This window comes from Choloepus didactylus, chromosome 18 (genome assembly GCF_015220235.1).
Source record: "Choloepus didactylus isolate mChoDid1 chromosome 18, mChoDid1.pri, whole genome shotgun sequence".
NCBI classification, from domain to species: Eukaryota; Metazoa; Chordata; class Mammalia; order Pilosa; family Megalonychidae; genus Choloepus; species Choloepus didactylus.
The window spans coordinates 8,893,881-8,916,181 of record NC_051324.1 but is presented as its reverse complement, the minus strand read 5'-3'; the positions used below and the strand labels follow the sequence as shown (position 1 = coordinate 8,916,181).

General features: G+C 44.0%; 1 protein-coding gene across 2 annotated transcripts in view; it reads left to right on the top strand.

The window, feature by feature from the left end:
* USP43 (ubiquitin specific peptidase 43) overlaps positions 1 to 22,301 on the top strand; it is a 66,966-nt gene that overhangs the window by 28,815 nt on the left and 15,850 nt on the right. The window contains exons 5-12 of one of the 2 annotated variants that reach the window (XM_037809633.1): positions 2,211 to 2,346; positions 4,834 to 4,969; positions 6,243 to 6,378; positions 9,344 to 9,455; positions 13,180 to 13,283; positions 18,142 to 18,219; positions 19,029 to 19,155; positions 19,244 to 19,577. In XM_037809633.1, the coding sequence (XP_037665561.1) occupies positions 2,211 to 2,346; positions 4,834 to 4,969; positions 6,243 to 6,378; positions 9,344 to 9,455; positions 13,180 to 13,283; positions 18,142 to 18,219; positions 19,029 to 19,155; positions 19,244 to 19,577 (1,163 nt within the window). Of the gene's footprint in view, positions 1 to 2,210; positions 2,347 to 4,833; positions 4,970 to 6,242; positions 6,379 to 9,343; positions 9,456 to 13,179; positions 13,284 to 18,141; positions 18,220 to 19,028; positions 19,156 to 19,243; positions 19,593 to 22,301 lie in introns of both variants that reach the window. The other variant, XM_037809632.1, reaches the window with a different exon arrangement.

The following is a 22,301-nucleotide window of genomic DNA, read 5'->3' as shown; positions in this document are numbered from 1 at the left end:
ACTCTGGGTCTGGTTTTCAGAAATCTCAAGTCTGCGGCCACGAGAAATAAGATTTTCTTTCAGAGCACACATGGAAACGTTTACATCTGTCATACAGCACTTAAGTTTTAAATTTGAAGACTTTAGCTCGTCCCTTTTTCTTATAACTTTGTCCAGAGTATCTAAGAGCAACCAGCCAACATCATTATACCTCTTAACTCTGCAAAACTTTGTTAAGGTGTCAAAAACATTGTCACCCAAAGCTTGCTTCGTGCAAGAGTATGATTAGGAGGATCAAATGGTGATATTTTTATATCTCCTTTGCCAACTCATGCCATGGACTATCAGTGCCATTTTGATTATTGGAAATGGAGTCATTAGTGCCTTTGAATCTGATCAGAATAGAAAACCAATTGTAAAAGCCCATTTTAGGATTCTGTTTCTCAAGAACCACTCCCAGTACCAAGTTGTATTAGGGTTCTCTAGGGAAACAGAATCAACAAGAGATATCTATAAATATAAGATTTTATAAAAGTGTCTCATGCAACTGTGGGTATGCATGAATCCAAATTCCGTAGGGCAGGTAGCAAACACAACTCCAACAAAGATGTTCGATGAACTTCTCAGGCAGATAACTGGCAACTCTGATGAAGGTGTTCGATGAACTCAGGAAGTGCTTCACTGGCTAGCCGAAGAAGTGAACGTCCTCACTCTCTCTTTCTTTAAAGTCTTCAAATGGTTGGATTAAATCCAACTGATTGAATTTTCTCATCATGGAATACATGCCCTTCGTTGTTGTAATCAGTCACAGCTGCAGCCAATTGACTGATGATTTAATAAACCAGCCTTCTGGTTTATTAACCAGCCACAAATGTCCTTGCAGTCACAGTTAGGCCAGTGCTTGCTTGACCAGACACCTGGGCACCATCACCTGGCCAAGTTGACACATGAACCTAACTGTCACAGGCATGCTGTGACTCAGCTCCATGAAGGGATGGGGCCTGGAGAAGGGGGCTTCCTGAAGCCAGTTTTAGCAATGGTCCTTACAGCAACTGGCCAATTCCAGCGTCATGAAATTTTAGTAAGCGCCCAATGGAGGATCTTCATGGAACTATCATTTTGGGAGGGATCCTTTGCTAACCCCGGCTTCCCTTGTCCCCAATTCTCTTAGTGTTCTCTGTTGTGGTCAAGCCAGACCCCTTACGTTCCATCCTACGTAGCTTGGTTTTTCTGGTAACGGGCCTCTCTGTTGGAGGTGTTCCCCAGCTCCATAAATACCATTTCCCTTGCTCGGTACCTGTTGACCCCTTCCATCTTTAGGATGCAGCTGAAGATGGGAACATAAAACTTTCCCTGGCAACTTAATCTCCCTTTCTGCTCTAAAATCTTGTTGCCATGGAGCATCTGTGTCATAAATATATAACATTGGCTCTTACTATTATCATGGCATCATCAGATAATATCTATTGATAGATGTGATCTGGGGTTCCTGCCTGTCACAGCATAGCACCATCATTAGGACCACTGACTCTGGATCCAGACTGCCTGGGTTCAAATCCCAGCTCTACCAGTTAGCTGTATGTTGCAAACAATTACTTAACCTCATTGTGCCTCAGTTTCCTCATCTGTAAATAAGGAGACTGATAGTACCTACTCCAGAGCCTCCTGAGGAGGATTAAATTAGTCTTTTACCTAAAGTGTTTAGAACAGAGCCTGGTTGGCACTATATAGAGTAGGAGGAACAGTAGCTAGAGGAGTTCCATGTTTTGGTGGGGATATAGGAAGTGGGACCAGGGAAAGTATCTAGAGGAGTTGGGGGGACAAAATGACTGTGTCCCAGGACCAAGGGAGAATTTCAATAAGGACAGCATCATCAACAGTGTTGAATTATACAGGAAGAAGCAGCTTGACTGACCAACTTTTCAAACTCCAAAATTTGTTTTTCCTTAAGATTGTCTATTTAGCAAATAGAACCTTGAGATTATAGAGCTATATGGTGATTCTTAATACCAATACCTGTCATTTAAACTCACAGGTAAAGCACTCTTGGCTGAGACCCTAGGAAATTTGGCTCTCCACTGCCACCTGGTGACAGTGTACCTGAAGTGCAGGGATCCAATCAGGAAGCAGATTAGCCCAAGTGCAGAACTGGACCCAGTGTCAGTGGTGTTGGTTTTGTGCCAGTTCTTGTCAATCCTTTGAGGATGTGGCCCCCTCTTCCTATTTTCCAGATTCTTGAGCGTCACCTTGGTTTTCCCCTCTAAGACCCAGCAGTTCCTGCGGGTGGGCCTGGCCATACCCATCCTCGGCACAGTGGCAGCCCTGAGGAAGATGGTTGCAGAAGAAGGCGACGTCCCTGTGGATGAGGTGTGACGGAATTGCACTTTTATGGGGCCCAGTCACTGGATGACAGAATCCCAACTGGACCATTTGTCTAGACTGTTTAGGATCATTTGTGATTCCCAAGTGACTCCAGCATGACTCATGGGTTTCTGTTTGATTAGTAGTCCCCAGTGTCTGTGCTATCTGAGCCTTGACCTCTGCCTGCATTTACCCAGAACAACCAGAAAAGGACATTTCTGTCCTTCCAAGAAGGTGATGATAATTATGATCATAATAATTCTAATAGTTGCTAACTTTGTGCTGGGTGCTATTCTTTGAACATCATAGCCATAGCCAATTTAATCATCACAACCACCATGTGGATACGTATTACAATTACCCTCATTTTACCAATGAGGAAATAAAAGGCACAGAGATGTTAAGTGACTTGGCCAAGTCACACAGCCAGTAAGTGGCTGAGCCAGGATTTGAATGCAGATGGTTTGATATTTTCATGCCCGAGAACAGAGACCAGGTTACTTTACTGAAGCAAGCACAAGTGAAATATGAAGAATCACTGAGAGAACTGAGGGTTCAACGCATGACAGAGGAAATTTGGGAGAAGGCAGGATGGCAATTTTCTTCTTTTCTTTTTTTTTCTTAAGGAATTTGATTCACCAAGACTTTGGAGAGCTAAGCTCATAGCAGGAGCCTCTAATGAAAGGATTGGGTAGGGATGATGATGATGAAAAGCAATGTGGCACGTTGGGAAGATCCCCAAATAGGGTTCTAATTGAGATTCAACCCCTTTCTAATTTTGTGACCTTGGACAAATTAAACAATTAGTTCCCTGATTCTTTAACTGTAAAATGGAGTCCCTTCTCTGACTACCTCATGGGATTTTTAAAATCAAAAATATTGTTAACCTTCTTGTTAAGATATAACACAACAAAATGTTCATATCCTAAGATCATAGTTTGTTGTGTTTTTGCATATGTCTGTAGACGAGAAACCGTCATGGTTTCTGATCATTTCTGTTTCCCAGAGGTCTCCGTCCTGCTCCCACGCAGTCAGTTCCTCTGACTTTTATCACCCCCTCAGAGGACTTTCATGAGGATCAAATGAAAAAATCCAAAGAACTAGTTATCTTGATTTGTCAACTCTAAAGCGCTCAGCAGGGATTTATCAAGAGAGAATAAGACAGTCGGTGAGAGTCCTGGGAAAAAAAAAGTTAGTAATAAAAGATCAAAAGGGGGACGTCATAGAGATCACTTTTGAATAATTAGAGTGGAAAGACAGGAATTTGAGAGGTGTGATGTGTTTGTTCAGGGAGATAGGAATTACTTGGCATGTTAGAAAGTGTCAGATGGGCATTTTGGCTGGAGCATAAAATCTATTTTGATGCTTGTTTTCTCTGGATGGCAGTTTTATTCCACTTGTATCAACTATGATCACAGATATATTTTGATTTATGTATTTCATCGTATATTATGATTTCTGTTTGCCCTGCTTTTCCTTTCTTTCTTTTTACCCCTTCTTTCCTGCTTATTTTGGATTGAGCAATTTTTCTTTATTCTGTCTCTTCTGGTTTGGGATTTATATATTAGACTTCTATTCTTTTAGTGGTTGTCATTAAAATGTCAATTTGTGCAATTAGCAAAGTCTTTTATCTTCCCAAACAGCACAGGGGTCTTGGTATGCTTTAATCTCCCTTATACCATTTCAATTTAGATATAATTGTAAACAGATAATATCATTGTCCAGTATTTTAATTCCACTTCCTTTCCCCTCCCTAGTTGGAATAGTAGTAATAATTGCTATGATTATCGTTTTATTTAGTAAATGCATGTTTATGCTTACTCATATTTCCCATTTTCTTTGGTTCCCATTCCTTCTTGCAACTCAGCTTTTCTTTCCGGATTCAGTGTCTTTTTATCATGAAATGTATCTTTGTGGAGAGAGCTTTGCAGCTAGTGTGCCCGAGTGGGTTTTGTGTACTGAGGCACTGATTCCTTCAGCCCTTGGGGCAGCAGGGTTGGGTTTGGGCAAGTAGGATCTATGGGGCAGACACCCCTCATCTTCACTACAAAACCAGGATTTTTCCTGTTTACCTGGGCCTTCCATAAAAACATTTTCCGTGTATGACATGATGCAGATAGGGTTGGCAATGCTATTTAGATGTTCTTTTGGCAAAGGTCTGTTAGTGGTAATCAGCAGTTTCACTTTTTGTGTTCCTGAAAAGGGCTTCAGGGTGTCCTGCGATAGTTTAGTTGGGTATAAAGCTGGAAATGATCCGTGTTATTCACCCCCCCCCCCCTTCAGCATTTGGATGCTATTCCATTATTGCAGTGGAAATGTCTGGGGCCAATCTAATTATTGTGCCTACTATGTTTTTACCAAAAATAAATAAGCACTTGGTCAAAGGAAAGAAAGGGTAAAAAGGGCTGTAAGACTATCATTCACTTTTCAATTTCTTATCTGTTGAGTTCCCTTTGAGAAAATCAAGTGGGAAAATGATCCTTCTCCTTCCAGGTGATCTTGGTTGAAATGGATCCCAGTGGATTCCAGCGGTCCTTCTTTGATGAAGAGGACCTGAACACCATTGCAGAGGGAGATAACGTGTATGCCTTCCACGCCCCTCCGTCCCCTGGCCAGGGGACACTCTCAGGTACAATAATGCTTTGCATCATTTTATTTGAGTATGGTGAGTTTGAGAAAGTATTCAATGGATGCTAAGGGATAAGATATTTTGTTTTAGTACTTGGAGCTGTCAGGTTTCTTTCCTGTGACACTTGGTGTAGTGATGGTTGATGCTAAAAATTATTCAACTCATAAAGGGATTCTCCAACCATAATGACTCTCAGAATCACCTGGTGGCTTGTTAGAGCAGATTTCTGGGCTCCTCCCAGAGAGTGTTTGGTTTTACAGGTCTGGGCTGGGGCCTGTGAATTTGCATGTCTATCAATCCCCAGGGGTTGTGGATTGTGGCTGGCCTGGGGACCACACTTTGAGACCCCCTCTTAAGTGTCGGTGCTGGAGTCATCTCCATTTTCAGTCCTCTTATGTTTCCAAGTCTGTGCTTTAAGTAAAATCTTTACAATTTGGAGAAGCTGATGGAAAAAAAAGGGAGTTAAATGACTTTTAAAAAATTTTTAACACTCCCACTTCCAAATGCCCTCTTTCCCTAAACTTTGGATGGGCTAAAATTGTCAGTTTCTGACAGTCTTTCGTTGTTGATCACTGTACATCTTGATCCCATGAGCCAGTCAAGAAAGCCCCGGGTTAAAGAGCACTGGGCCAGTGTCGTCATACCCCCTAGATGAATCCAAGCCCTGGCCCCATACACACCAGCCCAGGCAGCAGGCTGTGGGAGCCAGATGTCCATGGCACTTGGAGCCAACAGGGAGATTCAAGCCCTGGAGTCTGGTACAAGACGTTGACTGGTCTCTACCGGGTTATAACCGAGAGAAACAGATCCTCATTTCAAAGTCAGTCACAGGTGACACACCTTTGTCTTGAAAGCCAGAATTTCAGAACCGATGGGAAATTGAGGATATTCTAATTCCTCTACCTCCTCAATGGTAGAAGATTCTTGCTTCTTTGTACTTCTTATGTTGGCTTCCTAAGACAGTGGATACTCTGGGGGCTCTCCGATCTAGGCAAAAAAAGCAACCTGAATCATTTTGGAGTATTGTTTGACTTTGAAAAGAGGTTAATTAAATCCATGCCCTTACTCAAACATTATTGGCCAAACACAGCTGCAAGTGCACGCCATGGATGTGATTTTGGTATGCTGGAGGCCGGATGACACAGCGGCCTTGAACCTGATTATCTTCACCCCGTAAGCCCTCTAGTGCTGTCCCACTGGTGGTTATTAGATCGTCGCAGAGAAAGAGGGTCCAGAGAGGCCAAGAGCACATATGCGATTCTCTCTCTTCCAGCTCGTCCGTCGGGTCTGCCCGTCTCCCCACGCTTGGCAGCCCGGGAGGGCCAGTGGTTATCCCTGCCTCTCCAGAGTGAGAACAAGGTGCTAATCCTCTTCTGTAACTTGGTGGGGTCAGGGCAGCAGGCTAGCAGGTACGTTTAACTTCATCCTTTTTCACATGATATTGGGGATTCATTGACATGTACTTGGGATTCTGTCTAGAATAATTCTAATTTGATAAAATTAAACATCCTTTCCCAAGTAATAAACCAGGAGTAGGGGGTAGAGTGCTTTCTGATCAAGAGGATCAGAAATAGCTGCCTTAAGCAGATGGCTTAACATCGTCCTCAACAATTACGCATCAGAGGCCTTCCTACTGAGGCAAGCAGGTACCTGCTCTTCACTGCTCTTATTTTATTTGGTATAGTAAGGCCTACAATAAGGCAAGAAAAATGAAGCTGACTATAAGGAAAGAAGAGATAGCATTTTCACTATTGGTAGATTATGCGATTGTCTAGAAAACCAAGAACTGGAAAATGATTAGAATAAATGAAAGGATTCAGAAAAGTGACTGGTTACGTAGCAAATATACAAAAACAAGTATATTTCTTATATAGTCCAAATAAAATGTTCAGAAGTTACAATACAAATCAAACATTTTTAGAGTGATAAAATATTTCTAAAATTTCTCTGGAACAATAAACTGGTTAGACTAGCCAGAAAATATTCAGTGGTGGAGTAAAGAGAGATTGTACTTTTAAAACACGATAAAGTTTATTGTTAAAATACTGTGATATGGGCAGAAGAATATACAACTAAATCAAGGGAAAAGAATAGGCCAAAGTATACATGAATATTTATTATGTGATAAAAATGGTATCGAAGTTCTGAGACATGCTGCAATGTAGAAGAACCTTGAAAACATCCTTAGTGAAATATGCAAGACATATAAGCTCAAATATTGCATGACGTCTCTTAGATGTCTAGAAATAGCAAATTTGCAGAGACAGAAAGTAGATTAGAGGTTACAGGGAATGGGAAAGGTATGTTTGGTGGATATTTAAAAAAAAAAAAAAATAAAGGTATGTTATCCTAGTAGGGAGTAAATGAATCAATAAATAAGTGAGGCTGGGCTAATTGATTTTTTTTTTTAATAGTCAACTTTTTTCTCCCACCGTACATTCACATGTAAAAATTCCAAATTGATTAGAGAGATAATTTAAAAAATAATTTGAAGACAGTTGTTCTGGTTTGCTAATGCTGCCGTTATGCAAAATACCAGAAATGGGTTGGCTTTTATAAAGGGGGTTTAGTTGGTTACAGATTTACAGTCTGAAGGCCATGTAAATGTCCAAATGAAGGCATCAACACAAGTGTACTTGCACTGAAGGAAGGCCAATGGTGTCTGGAAAACTTCTGTTAGCTGGGAAGGCACATGGCGGGTGTCTGCTGATCCCATGTTGTGTTCCAGCTTCTCTCTCAGCTCCTGTTCATTCTTCCAAATGTTGCTCTTGGGGTGATTGTCCTCTCTTAGCTTCTCCAGAGCAAATTCTGGGTTAGTATCTCCAAAGCATCAGCAAAAATCTGCTTTCAATAGCTGCCTCCAAAATGTCTCTCTTGGCTACAGCTACTCTCCAAAATGTCTCTCTCAGCTGCTCTGAGGTCCTTCTGTTTGTGAGCTCTTTTATAGGACTCCAGTGATTAAATCAAGACCTGCCCTGAATAGGTGGGGACCATATCTCCATGGAAATTATCCAATCAAACATTTCACTCACAGTTGATTGAGTCACATCTCCATGGAAACACCCAATCAAAGGACTCCAACCTAATAAAACTAATACGTCTGCCCCCACAAGATTGCATCAAAGAACATAGCATTTTGGGGGTCATAATACACCCAAACCAGCACAACAATATAGGGGAATATTTACTTTAAATACATTTAACAGTTTAAAGCAAATTTGAAAGGCATATAAGGACAAATAAAAATATTTACATCATGTGATACCCATCGTGTAAAACTAGCTCTTTCTAAAATTAATAAGATATTGACAAATACTCTCTTAGTAAAATGAGCCACAAAGATTAAAGCAGTTCACAGAATAAACACAAGCATAGATTAAAATATTCAGCTCCATTAGTAGTAGAAGAAATTCTGATTATAGCATCAAGACACCATTCTTAATCTTTCAGATTGTTCAAGACTTTAAAAAAATTAGTAGTATATATTCTGGTCAAGAGTTCAGGAAATCTTGTGTTTTCCTCATTGGTAAATTAGTATGACATTTCTGGAGGGTAATTTGGGAATAGATAGATAGCCTTACACCTTTGGCCTTGCATATCCACTTCTAGAAATTTATCCTAAAGAAACAATTGGTCATATAAATCCAGATGCACAAACAAGAATATATGTATTCCTGACATAAATGAGCATTGTTTAAATAAAAACTTGGAAGCAACCTGAGTGTCCAACAGTAGAGGATTAGTAAAATAAACTGATCCGTCATACATCAGGGATCACTCGGTGCCCTTACCCACCCAGACATCCCAGCTCGTATTTGTTCTGCACTTCACCAAAGTTTACTCAACACTTTCAATTCTTACTTCATTGGGTCTTCACCGTAACCTCCGTCAGTATGGCCAGAGAACAGTAAGTGGCCTGATGATTTGTCCAAAGCTGACGATGGTGTCAACTAAACTGGATCCCTCTCATTTCCTAGGGATTTGTCCAGTGCTGACGATGGTGTCAACTAGACTGGATCCCTCTCATTTCCTAGGGATCTCTGCCTTTCCTTGTGATTCCAGTGTCGTCTAACTCTGCTCTCCACTGTAGGCAAGGGAATTTAGCAGCCATCTGCTCATTTGGAACAATCTGTTTACATTGCAGTATCTCTTTGGCTTTGCATCTTTGGGCCTCTGTTTCATTGCGTGTCTCCATTTGTAATGAGGACTATGTGATCAGGGTCTGCAATTGGTGATTATGTATTAAGTACCTGCTGGTAGGAGACTTTGTGTTTGGTGCTGAGCTCTTAATTGAGAGAAGCCCATGAGAAGAGCAAACACTCATGACTGTTGGTTTTTCCTTTGCTAAAATAACCTGTTGTCCTTGGGTTTCAGATTTGGGCCACCTTTCCTGATAAGGGAAGACAGAGGTATTTCCTGGGCCCAGCTCCAGCAACGTATTCTCAGTAAGGTCCGCTGTCTCATGAGGAGTGAACCCCCCGTACAGGTCAGTGGGATGGACGGTTCTGGGGGTTACTTACGAGAGATGATGCTTTGCTGTTAAAAGTGTACACATTCCACATGAATGAAGCAACTTGGATTTATGTACAGGGAAGTAACCATTTTATGGTCTGTAGCATTTTACTCTTTGTGGCTTTACAATATAGCTTTTATGAATGGAGCTTTTTCTTGTTAAATCTTTCAAAATGCCTTTGGAATAAAGAGTGGGATTTCCATGGTTATTCTCAATTTGATATATTTATGGCTTTTCATGGTGTTTCCTGCAGGATAGTGTATTATAATAAGTTACAGCTTATTCATTTGGATCAAAAATTACCGGGGACTTGAGGTATAATTTCTGTGGAAAATTAAGATTGATACTATGTCCCAAATATGAAAGTCTAGATACTAAAATATTTTGCAGTTTTTGAAAAACTGAGAGAGGAACTCAAAGGAAAATACCTTTTTTTTTTCTTAGAGAATAAATACATAAAAAAATAAATACTCCACAGAAATTACACCTCAAGTCCCTGGTAATTTTTGATCCAAATGAATAAGTTGTAACTTATTATAATACACTATTATTATAATACATCCCCCAAAGCTTCTATTATAGTTTCCAAATAAAGCAATATATTCTAAAATCATTACTTTTAGCCCCAATAGTACAAGAAACTATTCTGATGTCTGCCAGGCATAAAAGATGTGACAGATCTATAGCATTATATGCTTTTTTTTTTTCCCTCCAACTATTCTCTTAGAGCTTTTCATTTGGGGGATATACCAAACTTATTTCAGAGATAACTCCTCAGATTTCATGTTCCCTCCTGCTTAGGGACAATCATACATTTGAATCAAGATTTGCACCAAATATCACTTTGTTAAAAACCTTCACTACTTTTGCACCAACCTTTATCTCTAAAGATCTTGCTGTATGGACTACACAGCACATCTGCCCAGTGCCCAAATTAGAAACTGTCACTTTACAAGGAGGTCTGAGAATGTCATCATAGCTTCCAGCCATCCCCCAAAGCTTGTGTTCCTGATTGTTGAAATTGGACAAAGCTATTTTCATGGGAACACTGAACTCCACGGTCTTGCTCTCCACCTGGGCACACACATGCACCTTTCCCGCCACACCTGATCTCTAATTTCTCATTTAGAACCTGAGTAAAATTCTGAAGCAAGCATCCTCCGACTTAGCGACGGCTGCTTTCCCACAGATTCGTTGGTGAATGTGTGCTTGGTCATGATGGTTCTTAGGAATAATGTGGTCTAAATGGCTGTGAGCTCCCCGGCTAACTCACCCCTTAACCCATAATACTTTCAGTACTCTGGTAATACCAACTCAATAGGGCGATCCTTTAAAAAGAATGCATTCAGAATTCTCAACACTGAACTGAAGAGATTAAAAGTAGTGAACGTGTATCGGAGCTTCTAAAACTAATTTCTCCAGCCAAAAATAGAGAACAGGAAAATTTCTCTCACAAAAGTGACCAATTTGCTGGACAGAATGAATTTGCATGAATTATGCAAAAAGGTTCGTCATTGCCCCCTCCCCCAACATTTTATGGTCACCGTAAACTCACGTGTGGGAGGCTGGCATTTTATCTTTGTCTGCAGTTAGGGTAAGATGCCTCCCTGCAGATGTTGGAGCTTTGATTACCTTACGGGCCTGTGATGCAAACAGTAAGGCTCAATTAGGGGTGACAGAGGGAAAGAGAGTTTCTCCCCCAAATGTAAGTAACATTCTTCTTAGGAAGTGCCACCTATTGTGGCCAAGTTGGAGTCAAGGAGCTCTGAGGTCAGCTTGCTTCCTGTCCTTGATTCTTTGTTGAAGCCGCAGATCAAGTGAAACATGGTTGTAATCCAGTTAGACCTACAGACTGCGTGAACTTCCCCCCAAGCCCCTCCACAAGCAGCTTCTGATTTACCCATCCGCCTCGTGTCCCCTGCTCCCCTGCACATACTGTCAAAGGAGTCGACCCACACACAGCTCTTGGAATCAGTTTTGGTCCAGTCTTGTCTTCCCACATTCTGTTCATCATTCCTGGAATTATAATGCTTCCCTCTTCATCCCCTGCATGAATTCAACCTTTATTTCATTAATTTCTTTAAGTAAAGGTTTCTGCCTCTTACCATTGTCTGATTTTGGAAGAACATTTTTTCTTTGTAGTCAAGGTCATCAGTGACAATTTTTCCGAACTGCATCTTCTTCTTGTGAAGACTCCATTGATTTTTAAATTACCTATTATTATTGTCGTTACTGGTATTTTATTGATAGACTTTTTTTTTAAATAACAGTTTTAGATTCACAGAGAACTTAAGCAGGTAACACAGTGTCCCCACATTACCTCCTCCCTCCCTTGTGCCCAGATCCCCCTGTTTTTAACATCTTCCATTGGTATGGTACATTCGTCATGATTGATGAACCAGTAATGGTACGTTACTATTAACTAAAGTACATACTTTATTCAGATTTCTTTAGTTTTCACCTAATGCCCTTTTTCTGTTCCAGGACCCATCCAGGATACCACATTTAGTCATCACATCTCCTTAGGTTCCTCTTGACTGTGACAGTTTCTCAGATTTTCCTTGATTTTGACCACCTTGAGAGGTTTTTTTTTTCCCTCAAAATTTTTTATTTAAAAATTTGTTGGGTAAAATATATATGATGCAAAATTTCCATTTTTAATCATTTAAGTGTACAGTGCAGTGACATTAATTGCATTCACAATGTTGCACAAACATTATTACAACTATTTCCAAAACTTTTTCATCACTCCAACAGAAACCCTCCCCATTAAGCAATAATTCCCCGTTCCTCCCCTCTCCGAGGCCCTGGCAACCTCTATTCTTTCTGTCTCTGTGAATTTGCCTATTCTAGATTTTCATGCAATGTTTGTCCTTTTACGTCTGGTTTATTTTGCCTAGCATAGTGTGTTGAAGATTCACCCATGTTGTACCATGTTTCAGAATCTCATTCCCTTTTGTAGCTGAATAATATTCCATTATGAATGGATATACTACATTTTATTTATCCATTAATCTGATGGACACAGGTTATTTCTACCTTTTGGTAATTGAGAATATTGCTGCTATGGACATTGGTGTATAAGTTTGAGTCCTTGTTTTTAATTCATTGGGGAGGGGAATTGCCAGGTCATGTGGTAATTCTATATTTAACTTCTGGAGGAACCATCAAAGCATTTTTGAAGACTCCATTGATTTTTAGACTCCAATTTCAGAAATTTTTAAAAATGAACAAAATGTTCATTTAAACTTAGAAGTTTAAAATTGTATTGATATTTCTTTTGCATGTGGTATGCAAACTGGCTCTTAAATTGCCTCATTTTGGTGATGATAATCATCCTAATCAAGTCAGTTAAACCATCCGTTAGTAATTAACTAACATAATTGATTTATTTTCTGTTGACTATACCAGCATCTGCTCCCACTAAACACTTCTTTAAATACACCATGATTGTTTTTTGGGGAAAATTTGATGCGATGTTAAAACACAGTATTAGATCATTATACTAGAAGATGTAGCATGTATCTTCTAAGAAAAGGCTTTCATAGCTCTAGGTTTTGAATAGTTATTATGGGAATATTCAAAATAGATTATAAAAATGATATTTTTTGAGTAAAGTATTTGCTACTCAAGACTGTAATCTAAATCAACATGGGGAGCCCGTGTTGACCTCTACCCTCTGTCTTTGTGTTGGTAGAACCTGGGATCACTGTTTTCTATCCGAGTTGTGGGGCTCTCCCTGATCTGCAGCTACTTATCTCCACAGGACAGCCAGCCCCTCTGTCACTGGGCCGTTGACAGGTAAGGGGACGTTCCAGATTTGGTAAGAGAATGAACACATCCTAATTTGACTGGAGTCCTTTGAGGCTGTGTATCAATAACACCAATCACAGCATGAGCTGTTCTCGATCACTTGCCTCTCTGGTGCCAGAGTTAGATGGTTTTATACATTCTGGGTTTTTAACTCTTAGGCCCTGTTATGGCCACTTCAAAGGTGAGGGGACACTGAGGTTCCAGAGGTTGGTCCACCTGCTCACACTTGCACAGTCGAGCCTGAATTTGAACCCACCTTTATCTGAGTGGAAAGTGTGAATTCCACTCAACTGGGCAGCATCATTGAACTTGACTGGAATGTCTTTTTTAGAGTAGGCAAGAACTCCGCCATGAATCGCTGGCCTCAGCTGTAGACGGTTACGGAATAAGGTGTCTCTGGAGACCATGAAGTCCCGACTCTCCCAGGCCCTCCTCCCCACCTCTTCAGTGCACAAAGCCTTGCAGAGCAGTCCTCAGGGCCAGCACAGAATCAGAGAAGCAGTCTGCTCCTGACATGAATTGTCCAGCAGGTCTGTGCATTTCCCCACAGGCAGGAAGCTCTCAGTAGGGCTCTCTGACTCCCCGGCTTGGCCAACCAAAGCTGCCTGAATCCGTGATGTAAGAAGGGGTTCACTCCCTTTCTAAAGAGAGGGAATCAAGATGGGGGACTAGACAGAGGATTCTGTGCCCCGTGGCCATACCCCATTTGCCATCCTTCTTGGCTGCTGTACCAGTTTGCTAATGCTGCCATTATGCAAAATACCAGAAATGGATTGACTTTTATAAAGGGGATTTATCAAGTTCAAAATTTACAGTTCTAAGTCCATAAAAGTGTCCAAATTAAGGCATCAACAAGAAAATACCTTCACTGAAGAATGGCCAATGGCGTCTGGAAAACCTCTGTTAGCTGGGAAGGCACATGGCTGGCGTCTGCTCCAGGGTTCTGGTTTCAAAATGGCTTTCTCCAAAATGTCTCTGGGCTTTTCTAAGAATCTCAAAGCATCAGCAAGCATCTAACATCTTTGTATCCTGGCTTAGCATGTCCAGGGACATTTTCCTGCTTCTGCTTTCTGTGTGAGCTCCCTTTAAAGGACTCCAGTAAACCAATCAAGGCCTACTCTGAATGGACAGCATCGAATCTCCATGGAAACATTCACTCAAGAGGCCACACCCTGATCAAAAAGATTAATAAGTCTGCCCCCCGACAAGATTGCATTAAGGAACATGGCTTTTGGGGGGACGTAATCTGTTCAAACTGGCACAGCTGGTAACTGATTTATAGAGTTGGGGAGGCAGGAGAAATGTCACACAGGCCCTGCTTGGGTCTGATAGGAGAAGGGAACCCTGGGGGAGAAGGGCACCCTTACGGCACTTGGTCTTGGAGAACAGAGCAGTGCTACTCAGTGTGTCACTGTTGGGGATTGAATCGTGTCCCCCATAATGGCATGTTCAAGTCTGAATCCACATTCCTGTGGGCGTGAACCATTTATAAATAGGACATTTAATAATGCTTTTATTAGTTAAGGTGAGGCCAAGCTGAATCAGGGTGGGCCGTAATGCAGTATGGCTGAAGCCCATATAAGCAGAGGAAATTTGACATGTACATGGAAGCCAGAAGGAAGAGAAGCTAGAGGGAGAAATCACCATGTGATGGAGGCACAGATGCAGGCTGAGGAACCCCAAGGATTGTGGCCAGCCAGCACCGGGACGCTACAGACTTTGGGAGAAGGCATCGCCAGTTGAGACCCTGATTTTGGACTCGTAGACTCCAATACCATGAGACAATAAATTCGCATGCCTTAAGCCCACCTATCATGTGCTATTTGTCAAAGCAACCCTGGCAAACTAAGTTCCACAGAGTGGTTCCAGCCTGCAAGCTGTCTCCATCCATGACAAGAAAGAGAGGAAGCCTTTCGAAAATTTAAAGCAATATGGCAGAGCAATTGAAAATATATTGAATATAATGTAGATATATTTTTAAATTGGATTTGTATTTTGCATGTCTTGCCCCTCCCACCCAAATAGTTTTTGTTTTTTTTTTTTTCATTATATTTTACCAAAGCATCAGTAAAATAAGCAATGGCTTGGAAACAAACAACTTGTCTTTCACCGTAGGTAGATTGAGAAGCACTGGACGAGAGTGTGGCTGCCCAGGGACTTGATCCTACTACAGGGAGCCCTCCCTGAGTCCCTTTGTAGTCTGGCTGAAGCTTTCCTCCTCTTCGGGTCCATACCTTCTGTTTGTGGGATACCTCACTGTAGTCTCCTCCCCCAGCCCTGATGGTACAGCTCTCCCCAGTGTCCTCCGAGACCTTTCTAGCATCCATTAAGATCAATCCCCTGGCTCCTTGTTGGAGCCTTTCATTCAGCCTCTTTGTTCTAGAAATGTCTTAGTCTTCTTGAAGTGCTCTCTCCTTCCCTGGGCCCTCAAGTGTTTTCGAGCCTCAGCGTTCCACCCCTTGGCCACTGCTCTCCCTCTGCATTCCACACCCGGTGATCTGTTACCACCTTTAGGTTAAGGCCCCTAGATCTCTACCTGCAACCCAGATTTTCCTCAGCAATGCAGACCCATCTGTCCTACTTAAGTGTCTCATGAATATTGAAAACTAAACACTTGCCCATCTGAACTCTTCTTGTTAAGCCTTTCCTCTTCTCATTGTCTCTAAACGGTGACACCACCGTCTACTCAGTAACCCAAGCTAGGAAGCTGGGAGCCACCCTTGATTCCTTCTCTCTTTGTCTTTACATTCAGACCATCATCAAGTCTTGTCTGCTCCAAATGCTGTTGATTCCTGAGACTAGTCCCTCTTCTCCACTACTGTTTGCCGAGTTCAGGCTCTTACATCCTCTTGCCTGGATTGTTTCAGAGCCTCCTGTCTGATTTACCTGCTTCCAGACCAGCCATCTTCTCATCCATCTGCTTTCAAATCTGTGTGTTTAAAACCCTCTGCTGGCCTCCCAATGTCCACAGGATAAAGTCCGCATGTGGGCTGGCCCCGCTGTCTTTCCATATGGCCTGTCACTCATATGGCCTGGACATTCCAGTGCCACCAAACCATCATTCCAGCTCATGCACTACCCTTCGCTCTTGCTTCATCCTTCTCCTGTAGGATCCTTTTCCCTCACCATTCCCCATTCACCTGGCTGGCTCCTACTCATCCTCCATGGGAAGTCTTTGTCCTCCAGTGTAGACTTGGTGCACTTCCTCCGAATTGCTACAAACCCCTGGGTCATTCTAATGATCTTTGTGTGTCTCGCCCATTAGACTCCGGGCTCCCCACAGGTAGAGATTGTTAGATACGTATGTACGTTGTTTGGAATGGCATCCCTCCATCAGGTTTAATAACACCCTCTTTCCCCTTTGAATCTGGGCTGTGATCAGAGGGGATTGTGCTGTCTTGTGAATCATTGTGTTCACCAGTTGCCTCTCACCATTTTGTGGCCCAAGGAGTTTTGTGCAACAGAGTTGCAGTTTGAGGATATCGAAAATGATTCTCCTTTTCCCTTCCAATTTAGGTGCAACTGAAAAGTATACTTAAGATTGAGGCAGAGAGATATTCAAATATTAGGTTTATTGGTAAGGAAGGTTAAAGGATGTGAGTTACGAGACTAATTTGGGCTCTCGAGTTGTTCCCCTAGAATTAAATTATACGCCGTGCCAAGACAAAGCTCTCCAACTGCAGGTCTCCCATTCTCCATTGTGGAAATGGGGAATTTGGGAGTCCTAAAGAAAAAGTCTTAGATATAGGGGGTAAATGGGCTCCCTAATATGTCTCCTCTTAGTTGAATAAAGATGCCAAATTACCAGCCATTTGCAGAAGCAGAGCTGCCTCCAGAAAGCCCAAGGGGTGGACAAGAGACAATGCCAATCTAAGAGGGGCCGGGCCAGTCCCCTTTCCCCATTCCCACCCACCAGGCAAGGAGGATAAGCGAGGGGAAGAGAGAGGAAACAGTGACCCCAAAGCTCTTGTTCTCCCCACTCTAGAGAAAAGTGAGGAGGGGCGGTCAATGTTTCTCCCCCAAAACAGTAAACTGGGAGAACTCCTTCAACACACACCTTGCTCTTTGCTCCATCCTGGTTCTCGTTCATGTAAGATGGTACCGTGAATCCACCCAGGACCCATCAAAGCGTATCCATAGATCTTTGTACCTACCATGAGTGCAAAATCTTCCTGGATTATTTTAACAAGAACTCATCTCACATTCCCATTTTTTTCTTGCTATAGATTCTAAACACCCTCTTAGGTGCAGACTTTCCCACCACTTGTATGTGTCTTGTTGATTTCATGTCCTCCATGTTTGTCTTATCCCATCTCTTCTGCATCAAGGCCATCCAGCCTTTTCTGCAATGGGCTGAGCCCAGGAAGATAGAGAGAGCTAGAGGTTGACTCACACTGAGATTTTCTGTGTATTGGAGGACTTGGAAGGGGAAAACTTTTTTAGGTTATGGAAGCTGACCAGAGGGTGCTCCTTTAGCATTGGGGTGGAGAGACAGCTAGCAGCTCATTTTCAGCATTGTCAGTGGTGGGTGTTTGTGTGGGACATTCAAGTGGAACTGCCCTGTGGACGTTGAGAAGGTGATGCACTGGAAGACTTATCTGTGTCCTTGGCAGGAACCACAATCCAAGAGCTCCCAAGCTCCCAAGGGAGTATGGAGGGGAGAGTTTGAAGGGATTGTTTTAGGACTAAGCCTTCAGCAGCCTTAGCAATGACCTTGGTTTACAGCTATTTTCAGGTATTTCTGTCTGGAAGATCGGTCCTGGGATTGGAGGCAGACTCTTGGACCCTGCAGGGATGGGGAAGGTGGCTGTGTGTTTTCTGATGGGTGTCCCTGCTCTCTCCTCAGGGCTTTGCACCTCAGGAAGCCGGGTGGTCCCCCTCACGTCAAGCTGGCCGTGGAATGGGAGAACTCTGCCGTGCAGCGGTGAGCTCATTTGCCTCCTGCAGAGATCTGGATCCTGCCTGTGCACACACGTCTTCCCTGTACCCAGTTTCACCCCATCATGAATGTTGGCAGTCTGCACACATTCTTGATACAGAGTCATCCATTCCTTTGAGAACCCCTGTTGAGATTTGTCTGTATATAAATAATAATGTCGTGATAGTAATAATAGTGATGGGGATGGTGGTGGGGTTAGAAGTGGTCTTCGTAGCAGTCACAGACAGCTGGGTAGCACGACCCACGTCCCCAGGCTGTGCTCTGAGCACTTTATGTGTATACAGTATATTTAATTTGCATTACACCCTATACAGTGGGTAGTGGTATACGCCACATTTTTTTTCCAGATGTGGAAACTGAAGCACAGAGAGGTTAAGCATTTGTTCAGGGTCACACAGCAGAAGCAGAACCCAGGCTGTCTGACCCAAGTCCACACTCTTCCTCCCTGCACTTGACCTCCTGTACAACACCTAGTGCATCTGCCTTATTTTGAAAAAGGACACCATTCGGTCCAGTAAATGTTTATTCACAGGCTCTGTGCCAGGATGAGGAAAGCAAAGTTAAATAAGATGAAGGCTCGGTCCCTTCAGGAGCTGGTCGGGGAGACGGACAATTCCGGGGAAAGAGAGGGGGCGCTCAGTCAGAAGTCTGCACGAGGTGCCGAGGAGCCCTTGGGCAGGGCTCCTAGCTGCTCCTGGGGGGTGCCCTCCACCCCGTTTGCAGCGAGAAGAGTCAGAGAGGAGGCTCCTCTTGGAGGCGAGAGTCCCCGAATGCCCCGTTTTTCTCTTCGGCAGCCTGTTTGGGAGCCCCGAGGAGGAGCAGGTGCAGGAGGCAGACAGCGTGTGGCAGCAGCAGCAGGCCCACCAGCAGCCCAGCTGCACCCTGGACGAGTGCTTTCAGTTCTACACCAAGGAGGAGCAGGTCCCACTGGGTGCCCACTTCCGGCTGGGAAGGGGGCTGGCTGCTTTCTCCTGGCGCGGCCTCACCCTCCTGGTCACTTCCTTTCCAGCTGGCTCAGGACGACGCATGGCGCTGTCCCCACTGCCGCATCCTCCAGCAAGGGGTGGTGAAGCTGAGCTTGTGGACCCTGCCCAACATCCTCATCGTCCACCTCAAGAGGTTCTGTCAGGTCGGGGAGAGGAGAAACAAGCTCTCCACCCTGGTGAAATTCCCACTCGTCGGCCTCGACATGGCCCCCCACGTGGCACAGCGAAGCACCGGGCCCCAGCCTGCCCCGGGCCCCTGGCCCTCCTGGAAGCAGCCGGCCTGCCTGCCCCACAGCTGCCCGCTGGACTTCCTGTATGATCTGTACGCCGTCTGCAACCACCACGGCAGCCTGCAAGGTGGGCATTACACAGGTGAGCTGGCCTCGCCCCACGCACCAGGGTCGGCCCCGGGTCGCGGCCATGGAGCCGGGCATCCCGGTGCGCTGGGCAGACCCCTCCTCGAATGCTGCACTCACTCGGGCTCCTCTCTGCACGGCAGGGCCCTGGTGGGCGGGGAGCAGACCTGGTCCAAGCCTGAGAGCTGACGCCGCATTAGACGTGTGGTTAGAATATGGAATTCACTGCAGCCTGAATTCTAGACCTTAGCAAATAGAGGAAGGTAGTTGTTGGAACCGAGCAAGTGATTCCACAGAAGGAGTCTTACTTATCAGATCTGGTATATTTTAATTCTGTGGGGTACGTTTATTTACTTTATTTTATTTTCCTTTGGGGAACTGTGGAGCTGCAGAAGACTAGTGTAATGACACAAACAAATAGCTGAGCAACTTCTCTATCCCTTTCAGCACTGTAGAGAGTGTCATTACTGGTCATTTTTCTGAATTATTTTCTTCCCTGCTTTTCATCCACTGAGGCACTGACATGATAATGCAAAGCCTGGAGAAGGGCTATTTGCAGCAGCAGCAGCAAAGAGAAATTGAACGTATCTACTGTGTAGATAGTTGTAGATTCAGAGAGGTTTAGGATGTAGTTCTGTCCACCATTGGAAGTTGGTCCAGATACCCACAGAGAGAGAAATGACGGTGCCTTATCAGGCCGAGGACCCCAGGAGGTGGCAGACAGGTGTCTGGAGGTTGGGGGATGCCAGGCCAGCCTGGGCTGGTCAAGCCCGAGATGATGGGGGCTCCAGAGCTGCTTCCTGTCGCGGGCAGCCGCCGGGTGCTGCTGGGTGGCGCCATCCTGTTCTTTTCCAGCTGCTGTGCTCCAGGGGACGGGGTTGCCTCCTGGGTGGTCCCCGGGACTGCTCTGTCTGGCCCTTTTCCCCAGGCTATAAATAGCCCAGCAAAAATCTCCTGGGACCCATATCTCAGGAGACAGCTCTTACTGTATTAACCTCAGGTTTTTTTACCAAGAACATCCCAGCTGAGTTTATCCACATGCATGCATTAGTGATGAGAATAAGGACCATTGGAACTTGGGCCCATCGCTTCTCTTTTTTTCTGGGATGTTACTACAAATACTACACAATGGTTTGGCTTAAACAATGGGAATTGAGTGTCTCATGGTTTCAGAAGCTGGAAAGCTTCTGGGGTAGGCCCCTTTCTGGCTGCCGGCAGTCCTCGGGTTCCTTGGCTTTCCGTTGCGAGGCAATGCCCTTTCCTTTCTTTCCCAGTTCCCTTGACTCCAGCTTCTGGCTCCTCCCTGTGGCTTTCTCTTTATAAGGCCTCTGGTAATAGGATTAAACCATCCTCATTCCCTGGGAGCATCCTAACTGTTTTCCAAAGGCCCTGTTTTCAACAGGGTCACACCTATAGGAAAGGATTAAGATGAAGAACATGTTTTTTTTCTCCTGGGGTACAGAACTCAACCTGTCACACTTCATTGCTGCCTGTGTGGCTCCTTATCTACCACTCACAAGGAGGCACCAACATAAAATAAGAACATCAGTGTAAAATCGTGGGGAGTTACAAATAGTATAGGATCATGGAGGGTTGGTATGTTTGTGCCCACGAAACCCTGCCTTACCAAAAGCAAACTCCAGAACTTCCCAGGCATTGAGTACCAGAAAGCAAAACTTCCAGTGTCACAGGGGTGGTTTAGCAGCCCGAGATGTCATTGCCTTAGTGGTCTCTGCAGAGAGTCCTCTTGAGCTCTGCATTTGCTCATGCTATGTGCCCGTGTGCCAGGAAAAAGCCTATTTAACACGAAAGCAAAAGGGAAGACTCGGGGCAGCCTGGGCAGTGGGTCGGTCCACTCTCAGCTGTGCCTGTGCTATCTTTTTCCTCGTGACCACCCTGCACTGCTGGCTAAATGGCAGAGCCAGCGGTTCAAACCTAGGCCACCCTGGCTCCAGGGCCCATACCTTCTGCTCTGCAGGGGTGAGTGACTCCTGAGGTGAACACATCCCCATTCCACGTCAGGTATTGTAGATGTAGGTATCGGGACACGACGGGCTCAAAAACCTCAGGGTGACAGTCACCTCCTGTGGCCAGGTTCTGGCCTAACTTCCAGAATATCAGAGTCAGCTACTGCTGGTGCTGCTTCATCATGAGGTCCTGGTAGGTGGTAGGAAAAATAGCCTTCCTCCCATTTAACAAATGCAAACCCACGCTAAAGGGAATTTGAGTTTCGGTTGAAGATCACGTGCCGATGAAGCCAGGAATGCGTGATGGTTATGGCTGCCATGCAGAATCTAGCAGTTACTTCATGATGATTGGCACCTCTTGTGTCTTGGCATCAGCTTATCCAAACTTCCTCTGCCATCCTCTGTGCATGCATGCAGTTACTTATTCATTGAGCAAATATTTATTCATTACTTGTTGTGTTTTAGGTACCTCATTATTTTGGAATGGCTTTGGCTTGGAGTAACAGTGATCCTTTCTCATTCAAGACAACAGAAGGCAGTCATTCAGGCCCCATCCACGCTATTGCTCACCATTCATGCCTTCTACTCCCTTAGTCACCTCACAGTGGCTGCTGGAGCTCCAGCCAGTGCATCTGTATCCCACCATTAGGAAGAAGAAGGGTTGAAAACTGGCACCCTTTCATGAAGGGCACTCTCTAGAAGTTTAATAACGTATCTACTTCTACTTATATCACATTGGCTAGAAATTAGTCACTTGG